This window comes from Phascolarctos cinereus, unplaced genomic scaffold (genome assembly GCF_003287225.1).
Source record: "Phascolarctos cinereus isolate Bilbo 61053 unplaced genomic scaffold, phaCin_HiC Scaffold_5;HRSCAF=322, whole genome shotgun sequence".
NCBI classification, from domain to species: domain Eukaryota; kingdom Metazoa; phylum Chordata; class Mammalia; order Diprotodontia; family Phascolarctidae; genus Phascolarctos; species Phascolarctos cinereus.
Genome location: NW_027555958.1, coordinates 443,284,436 through 443,303,641, shown reverse-complemented (window position 1 = coordinate 443,303,641; position 19,206 = coordinate 443,284,436). Strand labels below are relative to the sequence as shown.

Here is a 19,206-nt window from a genome sequence, read left to right as displayed (position 1 = left end):
AGAAATGTGCCTCATTCAGCCCACATTTGACAGAATTGTCAAGCTGAGCAAGATGGCTGCCAAAAGCAGTGCTGGGTCTTGCAAAACAGTATAATGGAAACTTATAGGCAGTGACATCTCATAAAGTAGAGAGAAACAATGAAGTTAAAATTACCTTAAAGAAAGCTTCGCTAAATACTCAGCTAAAAGCATTCAAAGATGAACAAGGAAAGAATACAAACGGAAGAAAAATGGGAAAAATTTCTATAAGTAAATGTAAGAGTTTTCTCCATCAAAGATGGTGGAACCCCTACACTTGGAGTGTGACATCACAGTTCTGTACGCGCTTTTAGAGAAGTCAAAATGTCCCCAAAGAGCACAAAGATGGGGAAAGCAGCTGTAGGAGACCAAGTGCATTTTAAAGACATCTGTGCTGGTTGTGACCCAATTGGGAGGGTAACAAGAGATTAGTATACGAGGTATTTGAACAAAGGAAAGCTGTTAAAGATGTGTGTGTGGGGGGGGGGGGGATATCTCAGAGTTTGTTAATACTTTAAAAAAGCAGTAGAGAGACCATCAATGACTTTCATCCTATAATTCTACTCTGCCATCTATACAAAACATTTATGAGAATTATCTACATCCGAGTTAAGGTTATTAGTAAGAAACATCCATATCCAACAATAGAGCATGTCTTTACAATTAACTGAAAAATGTAGAGAATATATCCCATTATGCTTATTGTTTGTTAGTTACCAAAAGAAGCATTTGATTTTGTAGATCAAAACTCTCCCTTACAGGCTCTTTTACAACAGTGTGTACCTTCCATACTTCAAAATCATTCAAGATTTTTTAGAAGCAATAACAACAGTAATTACCTTACTCATTGACCCTCTGATAATAAGCACTGGGCAAGGCGTAAAACAGGGGGATGTTTGCTCACCAAAGGTACTTCTGGCAGAGATCCAGAGCAGAATCTAGGCCAGAGAAGGGAGGGCGTGCCTGAGGACAGTGAGTCTCCAAATGCTCCTATTTGTGAATCACATTGGCTGTTTGGATCAAACCCTGGAGCACTGCAGAATTTCAAAGGAATTTGGCTGATCCATCCACGCAGGAAAGATTAAGCAGATGAAGAATGGCAGTTCCTCAGATCTCAACATTCACTTGGAGGGACACCTTATCAGGCTTGTCCATCAGTATGTACCTCTGGCCCCGACAGTACAGATAAATGAGTGGAGTGCAGAGCTGAACAAGAGGAGAAAGAAATGGGCAAGAGGGCCTTCAGGAAATTGCAGAGCTGCTTTAATGAACCCAAAGACATCTCTTTTTTGTCAACATGCTGTCTGTGTTGCATACATGGAATATAATTGACTCTAAAGAATTAAAAATGAATATCATACATTGGTCTGTGAGGAGTTTCACAGGAAGTATGAACGGGCTGTAACATGTAAGCAGTGAGGACCTTCAGAGAAAAATGGGAATAAATTATATCTTCAAGGAAATGGATAGTAGAAAGACAGAGCAGACTGGTCGTCTGGTCAGGTCAAGGGATTAAAAGGTAGATAGGCAGAATGGTCCACTGGTACCTTACCGACATCAAGAGAACTTGATGAAAGCCTCCAGCACACTAGGCGTACTCCTTCAGTGAACTTTTGGAGGGATGTGGCCCAGAGTTACACAGGATGGCATTTGTAGACAGGTTGTGATCTGAATTATTGGATTGAGAAGAGCACAAACTTAGGTATTTGAGTGTATCCCATCAGGGATAGTTGCTTTTCAAAAGAACAACTTATTCATCTGAAGTAATGAATAACTCATGGAATGGGTGAAGGCGTCTTCCTAGCGCTTCTCAAAGGGCACTATGTTGAGAGGCCATGTGTTCCATTTATGCAACATCAGCCCTTGTTACTTTCTCTGCAAGATGTAGCTGGGGAGGGAAGAGCTTCAGAAGATTGACATTCAAGCCCCTTTTATGACATAGGTCAGTCTCACAGTCTCAGCCTCTGATCCTGATTCTGTTCACTCTGCTCCAAACATTCTCTTTTTCCTGTACCAAGACAGCCAGGGGCTCAGAACCATGCACTCACTTTGCCAGTTTATCAGATCATGATTGCCTAGGCTTCAACATTACAGTCCACAAAATGTTGATAGCACTTTTTGTGAATCAGCCTTGGGACCCAGCACAATTCCATGTAAGGGCTTGAAGCTTCAATGAATCACACCATTCTACTTAATAATAACTGGCATTTCTATACTACTTTAAAGTTTGCAGAACACATTATATACATGATATCATTTGAGCCTCACAAGAAAGTTGTGAAGTGGGCTGTCTAGTGATTATTATCTCCATTTTACAGATAAAGTAGTTGAGGCTCAGAGACACATAGCTAGTAGTTGTCAGAGACAGGATTTGAATCCAGGTCTTCTGGACTCCATGTGTGACACTCTATCCACTATAACATGTCTACCCTCCCAAAATGCAGCCTGAAGGATCTGTATCTAAAACAGCTATCCACTGACATAGCACTGACAACCACTGACGGTGCTTCTGCTCATCCACACCCTATCACAAACACGGAGGGCCTGGATTCTAGTCCAGACTGTTTCCACCAGCATCAGAAGAACATCTGAAGATTCTGATGTAGCCTAAGGAGGAACCTGTCAATCAGCAAGCGTTTGTTAAACTCCTACGTTGTGCCAAGCACTAGGCAGTGGGTATACAAACACAAAGATTGAGACAATTCCTTCTGTTGAGGTGCTTATATTCTCTCTAAACCTTGAGCTGTCTTGGATATTCACGGTCTTAAAAAGAACTGAGAGAAGGTGTGTGGGTAGTCCAATGCCAATCAACTATAATTACTGAAAGCAATTACCTTAAAATTGTTTCCACTGATATCTCCTGCCTGTGGAGGGCAGCGTGGGTCCAAAACCACATGACTACCATTCTGGCTCCCTTCCGTAGAAGAATTGGAGTTTGAGACAATTTGATAAGGTAGTTACTTAGAACATTATGTCATTCATCACAGGCAAGCAGGTGGTTTTAACTACATAAGAGACAGATAGTCTCAGAACTCATAAAAGTACAAATGAGAAAAATGTAATCGAAGACAATGCTAAAGATATAAAATTTTCTAAATAATAACAGTCACATTAATATAGCATTTCACAATCAATAAAGGGCTTTCCTCACCACCCTGTGAGGAGGCAATACAATAAATATTGTCATTTTACAGACAAGGAAACTGATGTTAAAACAGATGTTAAGTGACTTTCCCAGGGCTGTTCAGCTATTAAGTTTCTAAAGGAGGATTAAACTCATTTTTTCCCATCTCCAAGACCAATATTCTATCCACTGCTCCACTGAGCTTCCTTCACATTCATATGCTAGAAACTCATTATCTTTCATAAAGTAGTAGACAACAAACCTCCATAATATAAATACTGACTTCAAAATATCCTTGAGAACTCAACAAATAAACTTTACTAGACCATTAGCACTGAAGGAACTGTTACCCACAATCATCTGGACATAATATTGATTAATACAAATTTAAAAATGACATTGTAATAGAAGCCATATAAAATAATCATAATCCATAAACTATATGGAACAAACAGCTTTCAAAATACGGAGCTCTAGTGGAAGAAATTAAAGCAAGGTGAGAACAGGACGAGGAACACACAGAAGTGTGTGGTAAATGCTTAACAGCTGGCTCTCTGGGGAAAAACCCAACATATATGTGATACACCTTTAAGTTTGATCAGCATTATTAGCATTTTCTCCATCACCTTAAGTCTAAACATTCAACAGAATTACAAATCAAGCCCTTATTTGTAGCATTTGTCAGCTTATGAGGAATAAGTGCAAACACTGAAAATGTAACATCCTGCTCTTTCTCTTGAAATCGTTTGAGCTGGCTCCAGCATACCTCTGCCTACATGCCATGCCTGTGGTCCTGTTTGCTGCTGGGGCCACTCAGAAGAATCAGTAAATCTACAGATGAGCTTTTATATCAACATTCAGTCATTCTATTCACCTGTGCAGTAGTTTGCCAAACATTAAATATAAAATAGAAGAGTAGTATAGTGACTTGTCCCAGGACCATTTTTATCTGAATTCCATCAACAAAATATGGGAACTGGGCAACATGTCACTGCAGGTTTCAAAATTTTAACACATACAGAATACCTAGAAAGACATGATTAGGTTGTTAGAATTGTGCCCAAGAAGTTTGTTATCCTTTATAAAATGGCAGGCAAAAAATACCTATACTGAACATACAAATTCCAAAGCAGCAATGGAAACGGACATCATCACAGACAGAAGAACTATTGCCCACAACTACCCACATAAGGTATTGACACGTAAAACTTTAAGAACATTTTTAATAGGTGTCACTATACCAAACACTTATAATATGCAACCTACATGGAATAAAAAGCTTTCAAAATACAGAGACCTAGAAAAAGGAACTAAAACTATCTGGGAACAGAATGGGGCCCATGTCATCGTCTCCTATCTGCTAGTCTGTTGTCCAGCAGATGCTTTCAGCAACTCTACAGTCCAATCCAATAAACATTTATTAGGCACCTACTATGTGCGAGGCACTGAGCTAAGCACTGGAGATACAATTAATAAAAAGAAGACTGTTCCTGCCCTCAGAGAGTCTCCATTCTAAAAAGGGAGACAATGGGGGCAGCTAGGTGGTACGGTGGATAGAACACCGGCCCTGGAGTCAGGAGGACCCGAGTTCAAATCCAGCCTCCGACACATAACACTTACTAGTTGTGCGACCCTGGGCAAGTCACTTAACCCCGTTGCCTAGGCCCCCCCCCAAAAAAAATTATAGATCTGAAAAGGGAGACAATACACAAAAAGAGGCAAGAAAAGGTAGGAAGGAGGGGAGAGGAGACACTAGGGGATAGCTGGTATGGGGGCATCTTGTTGTGTAAAGTTGAAACCAGGCAGGGCAGCAGATGCAAAGTGGAACGAGCTAAGTCCAATTTCTGCTTTCTGTAAAAGAAGGCATTGGGAGGAGGTTGTCCAAGAAGCTTGAATCTTAAGACTTTTGTTCAGTTATAGAAACTATTTATTTTACTTACCTATATAATGGTCCTCAGAATATTAAGTATAAAAGATAACTTGTCATATCTGAATCGTATCAGGTAGTGACTTGTTCTGTATCTAAATTCTATCAAAAATAGCAGTGATATGGGGCAGAGTCAAGATGGTCAAGTAGAGGGAGCATTCTAGAACTCTCCCAACATTCCCCTCCAAACAACTTTAAAATAACTCATTTAGTAGAATTCTGGAGCTGCATAACCACCAAAAGATTGGGGTGACACATTTTCCAGTCCACAGACAGCTTTAGAGATCTGTGACACAAGGGTGGGGGCTGACTGGGAGCCCAATACATTGGGCTCATCAGCTGTGGACACTGGCAGTGGTGGTGGTGGTGGTGGTGGTGGTGGCAGCAGCAGTAGCAGAATTATTGGGGCTCTCACTGCCCAGAAGTGGTAAGGGGATTGGATGCCTGGTCAGAAAGAGATGATAGGGGACCCCTGTGAGGACCAGGAGCAGTTTAGTAACTCCCCATTCCCCATTAGCCAGTTCAGAGTTGCAATTATTACAGAGCAAGCACCCTATTCCCTGAACACAGTTCCAGGGCAGAGAACACACAAGCACTTGTGATCTAAAGGGAGCAGGAGCCTTTCCTAAGTAAGGGCCAGAATGCACACCAGGAGAGCAGTGATCATACTTCTCCCCATATCACAGCACCTTAGAAGTACTGAAAATTTATAGACTCCCAGAACTAGCTGCAAAAACACCAGGGGGAAAAAGCATGAATCTGGAGACAAGTCCCCCTCCCCACAAAAATGAGCAGAGCCAAATGCTGATGTAAAGTTCAAAGTCAGCTTAGAAAAATGTGCAAACAGCAAAAAAAAAAAAAAGAACCTGACCATAAAAATCTCCTACTGTGGAGACAGTGAAGCTCAACATACAAACTCAAAAGAAGAAAATGACATGAAAACATCTGCAACAAAGCCTCAAAGGAAAAAAAATGAAGATTACATACAACCTTAACAATAATTCCTAGAAGAGCTAAAGAACGAAATTTAAAAAACAAAATCAATTAACAATAATTCCTAGAAGAGCTAACGAAAGAAATTTAAAAAAACAAAAAATTATTTTAAAAAATCAAATGAGAATAGTAGAGGAAAAATTAAGTAAGAAATAAGAGCAATGCAAGAAAATTATGGAAAGAGAATGAACAGCTTGGTAAAAGAGGTATAAAACCTCACTGAAGAAAATAATTACAAAAAAATTTAAGCTGGTCAAGCTTGGTGTCCATGAGACACCAAGACACAATAAAATAAAGTTTAAAAAATGAAAAAAATAGAAAAAAAAAGTGAAATATTAGGGAAAAAACTGACCTGGAAAATAGAACAAGGAGAATTAATGTAAGAATTATTGGTTAAAAAAGGAATTATTGGACTATGATCAAAAAAAGAGCCTAGACAACACATTTCAAGAAATTATGAAGGAAAACTGCCTGGATATCTTAGAACCAGAAAGCAAAATAGAAATTGAAAGAACCCACTGATTACCTCCTGAAAGAAATCCCCAAATGAAAACTCCAAGAAATATTATAACCAAGTTCCAGGGCTCCCAGGTCAAGGAAAAAATATTGCAAGTAGCCAGAAACAAACAATTCAAATACCATGGAACCATGGTCAGGCTCACACAAGATTTAGCAGCCTCCACAATAATGGAGGAGAGGGCTTGGAATATGATATTCTAGAAGGTGAAAGAGCTAGTATTACAACCAAGAATTACCTACTCAGCAAAACTGAGGATAATTCCATGGGGGGAAATGTTTTACAATGAATTAATGACATTTAATGAAATAGAGGCATTCCTGATGGAAAGACTAGAACTGAATAGAAAATTTGACATTAAACACAAGATTCAAGAGGGGCATAAAAAGGTAAATGTAAGTAAGAAATTAAGAGGAACTTAATAAGGTTAAACTGTTAAAATGGGAAAATGATATGTATAACCCCCCAAAACTTTGTCATCATTAGGGTAGTTAGAAGTCTGCTTTGACAGAGGGCAAGGATGTGAATTGGTTTTGTTAGGATGATCTCAAAAAAATGAAAGAATGAGAGGAGGGGTATACCAGGAGAAGGGGAAAGGGAGGGGAAGAATGGAGAAATCATGTCACATAAAAGAGGCGCATAAGAAAGAGTTTTTATAATGGAGGGGGGAATAGGAGGAGAGGTGGGCACTGCTGGAACTTCACTCTCATCTGAACTGGTTCAAAGAAGGAAGAATATATATACACACACTCTATTGGGTATAAAAATCCATCTTATCCAACAGGCAAGTAGAAGGAGAAGGGGTTTAGAGAAAGGGTGAGGGTGATAAAGAGGGTGGCCAGAAGCAAAAGAGACCTGAGAAGGGACAGAGTAAAAAAAGAGAGCAGATAAGCAGAAGAAAAATAGGATGGCAGGAAATATATAGTTAAGTAATCATAACTGTGAATGTGAATGGGGTGAACCCAGTCATAAAACACAGGCAGATAGCAGAATGGAATTAGAAACTAGAATCTGAAAATGTGTTGTTTTCAAGAAACACATGAAACAGAAAGACACAGAATTAAAATAAGCAGAATCTGTTTTGCTTCAGCTGATGTAAAAAAGACAGGGATAGCTATCACAATCTCAAACAAAATGAAAGATAGCAGTGATTATAATAACAGCTAAAATTTAAATAACACTTTAAGACTTTCACAATGTTTTGTAGACATGAAGTCCAATGGGAAGCTGCATGGTGTAGCAGATAAAGGTCTGGCCTTGAAAGCAGGAAGACTTGGGTTCAAGTCCCACTTCTGACATATACCGATTGTGGGATCCTGGGCAAGTCACCTCGCCTCTCAGTTCTCTAGGACTAGAAGTTGCAGAGAAGGTGCCAGCCTGCAATGGTATAAGGAGTTCGCTCACCTGGAGTTCCCTCTGCCAATGAGAATTAGAAAGGAAGGAGTTAAATAGGTTGTTTCTTGAAAGCAGGGACTGTTTTGTTTTTATCTTTCTATTTCCTAAATTCAGCACAGTGCTTGGCCATGCTAGGCCCTTAATACGTGCTTGTTGAATGAATGACAGATATAAGCACTTCTTGAAATAAAAATAATTGTGAATTATGTAAGTGACTGAAGGAAGCTATGAAATGTCCATTTTTTTCAGTCTTCAGATATAAGAATACTAAACTCCTTGGGGTGTATTGAGTATAATTCACCTGAAAGAAAGGATACCAATAAAAATGAGCTCTTGAGATCTCTATGTAACTATAAATCAGAATAAATAAAGTGAAATATGATGCTTTTGTTTATACAGCTAATATGATGAATTTGATAAAATTCTTCAAAGTTTACCATTAACCCAATGATTTTATATTTCTTTCCTTGCTTACAAAATGTTTATTTTAATTTTTTAGATTGTGCCTGTCATCTGAGAGCCCAGATGTTCATTTACAAGATTCCATCATTTCAAAGTTTCATATGTCCTGCAAAGTGCCTCAACAGCCTGGAAACACAAATACTGTAAGAAAACTGGTTTGTGGAGTTTTATGTCATTTTTCAATTTTAAAAAATTGTTATTACAAATACATGTATTCCTCACTAAGATGTGATCATTCTGTGAAAGGGGAAAAATATAGATAATCATTTAACTAGATACAAGTAATATTAAAAATCATAACCTGATTCAAAAATGAATCCTCATTCTTGTAGATGTGGAAAAAAAATTGACATCAATAAGCCAGACATTTTACCATATGAATATGTGATGAGAATTAGTGACTGGATTGTGGTCTCAGTGAAATATTCAAAAAGCGTTACTAAATTACCTATAAAACAATTGAAAGGTAGAAAAAAATAGAAACTTTCAAACTTCCTCTGTGATTTCATTTGTGTTAAAGCTCTTGGTAAGCAATTCCTTCTGCCAGTGCAGATCATCCACTGCTCACCAATTTGTAATTTTAGAGAAAGGCCTGAGTACGCTGAGAAGTGAAGGGCCACACAGGGCCCATGTCAAAGGTGAGACAGGAACATGGGTTGTCCTGACTGTAAGGCCGTCTCTATCTCCACTGCCCATGTTGCCTCTAACATGAGAAACTTGGGCTATTGTCTCTACACCAGCACCTATGTCACCACCAGTCCAAAGTTATATAGTAGGAGTAGTTCTCCAGCTTTGGCCAGCTTGATCCCTCATTGCTGGATTTGGGAGTTTTCTTTGTTAACTGCATTTCCGTCTGGGTAGATCTATGAGTGAACACTTCCACTGATTTAAGTCTTCGAATAGAATTTTCATTCTTTAAATAAATATCTGTAAAGTATATACAAAATCAAATCTCTTACCTGGAAATTTTCTTTATTCAATGATACTTAAAGGCAGTCTGATTCAATAAGAGCTTTATCACTGCCTACATTTTCCCATTTCACTTTGGCTAAAAATCACAATTCTCTGTTGGCTGGTAATGTACATTGGTGATATAGAAATGAATGTGTTGTGATGTATGGGCTTTCTCTCAGGATTTTAATTTTATGATGAAAAGAATAATGTGCTTATAGTGTACACAAGTTCTCAAATTAAAAAAATAATGACATAAAATGTTGTCTTTATACTATCTTCAAGTTTAAAAAGAGTGATGATTTAGATTGGCATTTATGTTTCCCCTTTAGGAATTTTGGTTTGATATAGTTGTAGCCTCCAGTCAGTTTTTAATAATTTGATATGATAAGATTTTAAGATTAGACCTTTTTATTTATAAAAAATTTATAGTATTTTAGCCAAATATCTTCTGTCAGTGGGCAACTTCTTTCAGTAGTCATATGATACTTTAATTGTTTGATAAAATTACTGTTAGTACTACTAAAATTCTGTCTATTTGTATGGCCAGATTTAATTTTGGAAAAATCTACCCTAGACCTTTGTTATGACACAGCCTAATATTCAGTATAAATAGTATGTACTCTGAAGGACCAAAAAGATCTTCTCATAGATTGGGTCCACCTGTCATGTGGATTCTTGTCATGAATTTAGAAAACATCATTATAGTGGACTCCAGGGATATGTTTATTTGTTTTTCTGAATGTCCTTACTTAAAATGTGATTGATTGATGTCAATAGCTTTTATTTCAAACCTCTATTCCTAGTTTCATTTTCAAGAAGGACAACATCAGAATCTTTCACCAGAAATAGAGCGAGTGCGACCTACTGTTTGGTTGGAGAAAGAATCAAGTACTTCTCATTCCAATAAGAAATGGGATTTTTTTGTTAGTAGCAATGATAGCAAAAAAGTAGCTGATCTCAGGTAAGGAACTTCAAGATTTTACCAGTAAAAAAATTTTACCAGTCATTATAAACAAATCCAATGCTTTTTTAACCTAAGTTTTGGGTTCATATTTAGGCCAGGGGTCCTTGACCTGGGTTCCATGGATCCCTCCTTCCCCAAGGGGTCTGTGAATAGATTTCAGTAGGTCTGTGAACTTGGATGAAAAAAATTATATCCTGATTGCCTCACCAAAAAAGCAAAAACATTATATCTTTATTTAAATAAAATTAGTTTCTTTTGTAATCCTATGAATTTTATCTTACACTTTTAAAAACATTATTCTAAGAAGGGGTCAGTAATCTTCACCAGGCTGCTAAAGAGATATATGACACAAAAAGTTGAGAACCTCTGTTCTAGACTAAAATCAGAATCAGTTATTTGCTTAAAAAGTTCAAGTTTTGTGCCCTTTAATAAGTAAAGTTCAGTAAATGCTCTTTGAGGGTTTGAATATACAGCATCAGATAACTGTACAGTTGAGAGTGCCTGGATATTTGCTTTTATATACTTAAAAAGTCTGACTGGCAGAATTGTTCACGTTTTATCTGAATTTGAACAGGAAAGTTCATGTGAGATCATTTAATCTTTCGGAGGATGCCTTTTAATCAATTGTCCAGTTATTATACATCTTTCAAAGCAAAATAGTATTCTAAAGAATTAAGCTAATTCCACCCAGTAAATGCTTCATCAAAGATATCACTATTTTTATTCTTCTGTAAGATAGGATAACTTTCCTTGGTAGGTTCTACTTTTATTAGGAGCCAAAAGCTAATGACATGTTAAGACTTATTTATATTATTACTAAATATTTGTTTTATTAAAGACAAGCTGTTACTAAATGTGTATTATTAATTAACAGCATGGTCACCCAACATGTAATCCTTGATTTCACCATTGACCCTACTTTTAGGTATTGATATGTCTTTATTTTCCCTAACTTTTTTTGTTTTTGGTGAGGCAATTGGGGTTAAGTGACTTGCCCAGGATCACACAGCTAGTAAGTGTCAAGTGTCTGAGGCCACATTTGAACTCACGTCCTCCTGACTCCAAGGCTGGAGCTCTATCCATTGCAGCACTTACTTGTCCCTTCCCTAACTTTCTGTAGAAAGACAACATAGAACAGTGGATGGAGGGACAGCCTTGGAGTCAGGAATTCAGTTCAGTTCCATTCGCATTTAAATGCCCACTGTGTGCCAGGCACTGTACTATGTTCTGGGGGATAGAAAGAAAAAGACCAAAACCAAAGCAATCTTTGCCCTCAGGAAATCTCTGGATTCAAGTAGGGCCTCTGATTGAACATGTGTCCCATCGAGGAGTCACTCAGCCTCCCAGGGTTCCTCACGGTCTGGGGAGATGGCAAGTGACAGAGAAGTTGCGATTCCCTTGTACATGGCGAATAAATAAAGTCAGAACTTTAAAGCTCATTTGAGGAATCAACCTCACAGCACTTGCTGAGATTATCAGTAACATGTTTATTAGGGCTCAGTTATTTAACTCTCTTGGGTGATGAGAAACTTATCTCCAGCTCTGTTCTTTTCTCAGTGCACATCAATCTGATGAAGAGGACGAAATGAAGGCTTTTCTTGGGATATTTGATGGGATTTTCTAAAAGAAGTAAACAAGATGCTTCATGTATTATATTAGTATCATAAAGGGTGAGAATAGATTGAGATATCTTAAAAGTAATTAGTTCATGGTTCAGATTTTTCTCAAAAATTTAACAGTTTTATTACCTTCATTGTAAAGAATTTAACTGTTTTATCTTTCCATTTTAAAATTTAACCTTTTAAAATTAATTTTATGATGGCTTTATTTCAGGAAGTTAATAATTACATAGTACTTAGAGAGAATTATTTGGTGATTAATTTAGATTTGATAGAATTTTGATTACAGCCATTTTTTTTCAATTTATGCTCATATTTATGGAAGTAAGAGAAAAGGTGATCTCCAATGTCACAGGTAGTGGTAGTTCACATGTACTGCTTGGGATTTTATGGATTGTTCAGCAGTGTGATTCATGTGCCTTTACTCAGTAGATTTGAAATAATACATTTCTGATTGAATGTCAAAATGTAATACTGAGTAATAAGTAAAAACATTAAACATTATGGAGTGTTCTTCTTTTTCTGTTTTTCTGAAGGGCTTAATTCCAAAAGCTGCGTCAAGTTTATTTATTCATTTATCCATCAACAAACATTTATTGAAGTTGCTCAGTGTTTTATGTCCACTGACATAGTAAAATCCCTGCTGGGCACAGACCCCAGAGAGGTCAAAGATGGAGGGAAAAGGCCCATAGCAGGGCTGGGCAAGGCAAGGCAATAAGCATTTATTAAGCATCTTCTATTTGCCAGGCCCTGTGCTAACTGCTGGCAATACAAAGAAAAACAAAAACATTCCTGCCTCAAGGGGTTCAAAATCTAATGGAGAAAATAATGTGTACATAATAAAAATAGCTTTGTACAGATGATAAGTATAAATATACATGTATACACACGTATTATACATGTATGTGTGTATACACACACACACACACACACACACCACACACACACAGTAAATTGGAGATAATCTTGAGCAAAGTCACTAACATTAAGGGAGATCAGAAAACACCTCATGCAGAGGGTGGGATTTTAGGTAAGGCTTGAGGCAAGCCAGGAGACAGAGATGAGGTGGGAGAGAGATCCGGGCATGAGAGAGCCGGAGAGAGTGTCTGGAGTCTGGAGATGGGGGCGGGGCGTCTCATGCACCGAAGAACAAGGGTGTCAGTGTCAGTGGATCAGGATGTGTGAAGGGGAGTAAGATGTAAGAAGACTGGAAAGTTAGACAGGACTGACTAGAAGAGTCTTTAAAAGCCAAGGAGCATGTTTTATGTTTGTTCTTGGTAGCTGCTGGAGTTTACAGAATGGGGGATAGGGAGTGGAGAACGGGGAACCCTATGGTGAGCCCTGTGCTCTAGGAAGATCGCTTTGGTAGCTGAGTGGAGGGTGGACTGGAGGGGAGAGAAATTTGAGGTAAGGAGACCTACTGGAAGGCTTTAGTCCAGGCAGCAGGTGATGAGGGCCATGAGATGAGACATGGGGGGGGGCAGTGTCAGAGGAGAGAAGGGAACATACATTAGACATGTTACAAGGCAGAATCAATAGGACTTGGCAACTGATTGGATGCAAGGGGTGAGAGAAAGGAGTCAAGCATGACTCCTGGGTTGCAGGCCTGGGTAGATGGGAGGATAGTGATTCCCCCTCAATAGTAATAGGGAATTTAGGAAGAGGGAAAGGTTTGAGGAAGAAAATAACATGTTGAGTTAAATATGCTGATCAGATGTCCAGTTTGAGCTATTCAATAGGCAACTGGAGATAGAGAGAAGTTAGAGCAGGATAAGTAGTTTTGAGAGTCTAGCGATTATAATTGAATCTGATGACTCAGTGATTGAGCTGATGAGATCATCAGGTGAAATAGCATAGAGGAAGAAGAAAAGAAGGCCCACGACAAAGCCTTGTGGGACATTCAAGGTTAGTGGGCATGAAGGAGTGGTCAGATGAATAGGAGAGTCAGGAGAGGACAGTGTCTCAGAAACTAGAGAGAAGAGAGTACAAGGAGAAGGGAAGGATCAACAGTGGCAGAAGCTTCAGAAGACTGAGAAAAGCCCAGTATCCTTGGAAAGGAAGAGATTATTGGTAGTTTTGGAGAGAGGATTTTTAGTTGAATGTTGAAGTTGGAAACCATACTACACAGAATGAAGAAAATAATGAGAGGAAAGGAAATGGAGACACCTATTGTAGACAGCCTTCTCAAAGAGTTTAGCCACACACAAAAAAGAGGAAAGATAAGGGACAATAGCTAGCAGAGACAGAGGGATCAAGTGAGGGTTTTTTTTTTTTTAGGATAGAGGAGATGTTTGTAAGCAGCAGGAAAGTAGCCAGTAGACAAAGAGAGATTGAAGATAAGTGGGAGAGGGAATGATAAAGAGGACAATCGGTTCCAGAAGACAGAAAAGAGGTTGTGCAGATAGAAAGGTATGCCTTGAAAAGCCGGGGTGAGAGAAGAGATAGTGACAGATGGCATCTGGGAGATGAGAAGAGGGGAAAAGAGGGAGTTCTTGGGGAATGACCTCAATTTTTTCAGTGAAATACAAGGCAAGGTTCTGTAAATATTCGTATCAGTACACATAAACTTTTGTGGTAGCAGAAACTTGGAAACAAAGCAAGTGTCCATCTATTGGGGGATGGTGAAACATTCTGATATGTGGTAATGGAATATTATTGTTCAATACTCAAACACCCAAATGGATCGATGACTTCACTAATTTGGAAGTTCCCTCGAACGATGCAGAACCCACCCATCATGCACATCCTGTGTAACTCTTGTCTGCGTCCTCTCATAAATTTGCCACATAGGATCTACGCAACATGTTGGAAGCCTTCCTCACTTTTTCCTAACATTGCAAGACCCCAGTAGAGTACTCTGCCTTTCTGCCTGTCATCCCTTTGCCCTCACCAAATGACGGTCTATCATGCATTTCTTTGATGACATTTTTTGCTCTTTTTCTTCTTTGAAGGTCTTCATCGGTTCTATATTGCGACTTGCTGATACCCACCATGTCCCTCTCCATTGCCCTCTGTGTGATCATTATTTTTAATTCTCTGGAAACTGTTGTATGCCAATTCTCAATGCTAGGTAGCAAAACAAGTAAACCGTTGGTATTAAAGAGATGAGTCTTTGTTTCCATTGGTACCTTGAGGCATTAAAGGAGCTTTGCAATTGCCAGAAGGCAATATCTCTACTTTCCTCCTCCTAGGCATTCTAGTTTCAACCCATTGTCCATTTGTATCGTCTGACCCAGATATACTTGCTGATGGAAAAGGTCTATTGGGTGCCCACCCAAATTCATGTCACATTCTGGGTGATAGACATTTACATCCACTTTGTCTTTCCTGTGTGGATGATAATCACACTAAACTCTTTTGATCTGTTATAAGAAAGGAAAGGAAAACAACATTAAAAGACATCGAAATTTAGATAAATACAGTTTTCAGTCTTGTCTGCAGAGGACTGATGAAGAAAATATCTCTCTTCTCTGTAGAGAGGTGATGGACTTTGAGTGGGAGAAAGCATACGTGTGTTGTCAAACATGGTCAGTGTACTAAGAGGGAGGATTTTGTTGCCAGGTAGTATTGGGAAAAGACAGTCATTTTTTAAAAGCATCAATAAAATATTAAAAACAAGCAAATGTTTATGTTGCTAGGTATTATAGTGAAACCGTAGAAACCTTACTCCAAGAAGCCATAGATGACACTATTTACCTAAATTATTTTATAATTATGGTGTTTTGTTTAGTGAACGTATACATGATATTTGTTTAATTTCAGTTCTATAAATTCTTCACTTAAATAATCAGAAGGGTTCATCCTTACATTTAAGCCATATGGAAAAATGTTGATCCATTATAGTATTCAACTTAATACTTCTTGTACCCTTAATGGAGGAAGTAATTATACACAGACAAGATTAGCCACTAGGTGAATAACCCATAGCAAATTTTTCATATTTTCATTAGGCTGCCTTCTGCTGTAATAATCCAGCACACGTCTGTGCTGATTTCCTGACCACCATCACTGTGTGCTGTGGGAATGCAAATTTTAATATTAGCTTAATTAAAATATAATTAGAGGCTAAATCTGCAACAAATGAAGCATTAATGCATTCCAAAGCAAAATAGAAATGTCATTTGGATTATCTACTGTTTTGGTTTATTTGCATTATTTGCTGGCATAAGTTTAAACTAGACCTCCCCCCCTCCAAAAAAAGTGCCCAGATACCCATCTTCTCCACAGTCCCTTCTTTTGACAAGTCCATAGTGCCACAGGCCACCTGGGTCACTCTGGTCCTTAGAAATTTTAGTGGGTGGCTTTTCCTTTTTGCTGCAGCTCCTTCCCAGACTTGACGTACTTAGTTCTTTCAGGAGTGTGCATTTTTATGTTTTATTCTCATGATAATTTGAAGAGAAGTTTAAGCACTATGCCCCTACTACTGGTGTGACCCGGGCAAGTTATTTCACCTGCTGAGGCCTCAGTCTCTTCAGACGTAAAGTGGGAGGAGAGGCCTGGTCAGCGTACACACGAGACACCTGCGGCATCTTGAATGCTCCGGCTTTTCATTTCCAGTGTGGGCTCTTCTGACTCTCTTTTACCCAAAGGAAGCAGAAGGTAGTATATATGGAAGAGAGATGGGAGCGATGGGCAAAAAGTTTTCCTCTTACTCCATTTATCATCCAGCTAGTATAGTGACCAGATGAGAGGTCTTTCCCAAAAATCCTTTTTATAAGAATTCTTCCAGGGGCAGCTAGGTGACGCAGTGGATAGAGCTCCGGCCTTGGAGTCAGAAGGACCTGAGTTCAAATGTGACCTCAAACACTTGACACTTGCTAGCTATATGACCCTGGGCAAGTCACTTAACCCTGCTTGCCTCACTAAGAAGCAAAAATAATAATAATGATGATAATAATAATAATTCTTCCTAGAGGTGTTATACTAATGGCCAGGCCTATACTCTAAAATAAAAGTGGAATTAGCATAATCTGGGGCCAGGTTTCATCAGTTCCTTAGTTGCTGCCTCCTGCCCACACGTAAACATAAACACAGGGGCCAAAATAAGGACCCAGACCTGTGTGGTCAGGGTTCAAGGGAGACACACTGACTCAAATAAGCACACATTAGAGGGAGAGGTCTCCCCAAGCCTGCAGATGAGGAGGGTCCTCATTTGCTTGGTCAAGTAAGCATTCTAATTCTGAGGTCAAGTCACATCTTTTAACAAGAATTCATCTCAACTATACCTCATTGCTCTGACATTTTCTACAGACCTTCTGTAAAGCAATGGTAGACCTTCTATAGACTTGTAGGCTCTATAAACTCTAATTTAGGTCTCATTTCAAGTTATTGAAAATTCAAATCTAATAGCAATATGCTGCCTTCCACCACCCCCCTTTTGGATTTTCTTTCCTTGAAAGCTAAAAAGTTTATCTGTTTCCTACTCAAGAAAATCTTTATGAGCCCCAGTAAAGGCCCCAGTTTGGATGAGAAGGGAGCACAGCCGATACATGGGCCATAGAAACAATAGCCATACTTGTGGCACAATAAATAGTAGAGATGCCTGCATTTGAAAACAGGAGTTAGGGACAAGGGAGGTCAGAGAAAAGTCAGAGTGGAGAGAAGAACTCTAAGAAAAGTAGGAAACATGGACTCATTTAGGCAGTAAAGGAAGGGAGATGTTGATAATTTTTGATTATTAAACTTTTTATTATGACAAAAGTGCTGCTAGTAATATATTGGTATCTCTTAAATTCTTATTAGTCAGTGGGTTAGGATAGCAAGGAGAATGGGAAGTGTAACTGTGGCACAATTTGTCCTTGAGTAATAATTAATTTATTAGTCTCGGACTTCATCTCAATGTATAGATAACCCTGGGTTCCCGAAGTCTGTGCTAAAAGTCCAAGTTCTGTCATGTCTCTTCCAGTCTAGAAGGGTTTCTAACATGGACCTGCTGATAGATTATAAGTCTGCTGTCCAAATACTCTTCTGGCTGCATTCAGAGTGGCTCCTCACCAAAAGGTTGTCCACTAATAATAAAGCTTCTGTGTCTTGAGTAGCTCATTTTTTGAACACGGCCAAATTGAGAATTTATTTTGCTTCTCATGCATACATATAATATATATTATGTATATATAATGTATATTATGTGTGTGTGTGTGTGTGTGTGTGTATGTATATATCTTACAATGGTTTTTTTCCCCATTTTCTTGTGGGGAAAGGGAGAGGTAGGAGGGAGAGAAAATGCTTGTTAATAGAAAATAAAAGTTTAAAACGATAGTATTTTTGACTGACTTTCAATGCAAGTTGTTTTCTTTCCCAATTGTGTCACATATTTGTAATGTTCCCGTATCAACTGTACATTTTAAAATATTGCTACACAGTCTTGGTTTGAATTAATGTTTTATTAAGAGGAAATTATTCAGAAAAGCAGTCTTTATCTTGCCATCCCAGATGATAATGTTACCACATCGCAAAACTCTTATTAAATTAATTTAAAATATGAGTGCTTAAAACCTTGGAAAATAAAAATAAAATTCTAAAAGATTTAAGGAGACGATATGCATAAATTCATAGTTTGAACCCTGTGTTTGGTAGCTATGAAATCTGTTTTTTAAAAAGTGAAGAAAATTAAGCTCAGACTGTTGCAATTTGCCTGAAATACTTCTGTCACAAGAGATGGCTCAATACATTTAAAATAGGATGCAAGATAAAATTATAAGCTTTTTTTATTTCAATACTGATCGTTTTGGGGAACTTGAAAAATTAACCAGTGAGAAGCCAGCAGACAGAAATCCTTAAGAATTGAGCAATGAATAATCTTTTCAACAAGTACCTTTCTGTCAGTTTTCTTGTTTAACAAAAAAAAGGAAGACCCTCCAGTTTTCTTATTTTCTGCTGGCAGCATTTTTATCTTTTAATGAGGGAGACAATAGAATGGAAGGACTGGAAGGAACTGTAAAGTTCATTGGCCTAAATTTGACAAATAAGGAGACCTTAGCTCAGAGGCAAAGTGGCTTTTACCCAGGTCTCATAGCTTAGTTAAGGAAGAGCCAGGACTAAAATTCAAGGCCCCTGATTCCCAGTCTAGTCCTTCTGCCACCATATTTCAGTTCTTGGTACTAGTGATATTTTTCTCATAAATTTCCTATTATTTGACCAGAAATCAGAAACTTAATTGATCTCTGTCCTCTAGCTACATTTGGCATTTTTTTAGTTTCCTAGCTGTAGAATAACTCAATCCTAAAAGGTTTT

General features: G+C 38.2%; 1 protein-coding gene across 1 annotated transcript in view; it reads left to right on the top strand.

The window, feature by feature from the left end:
- The window catches only part of HFM1 (helicase for meiosis 1), a 140,519-nt gene extending 128,033 nt beyond the window's left edge, over positions 1-12,486 (top strand). The window contains exons 38-40 of the mRNA XM_078156573.1: positions 8,474-8,579; positions 10,194-10,351; positions 11,912-12,486. Of these exons, the coding sequence (XP_078012699.1) occupies positions 8,474-8,579; positions 10,194-10,351; positions 11,912-11,978 (331 nt within the window). The 3' untranslated portion in view covers positions 11,979-12,486. The remainder of the gene's footprint in view (positions 1-8,473; positions 8,580-10,193; positions 10,352-11,911) is intronic.
- Positions 12,487-19,206: the final 6,720 nt, after the last annotated feature.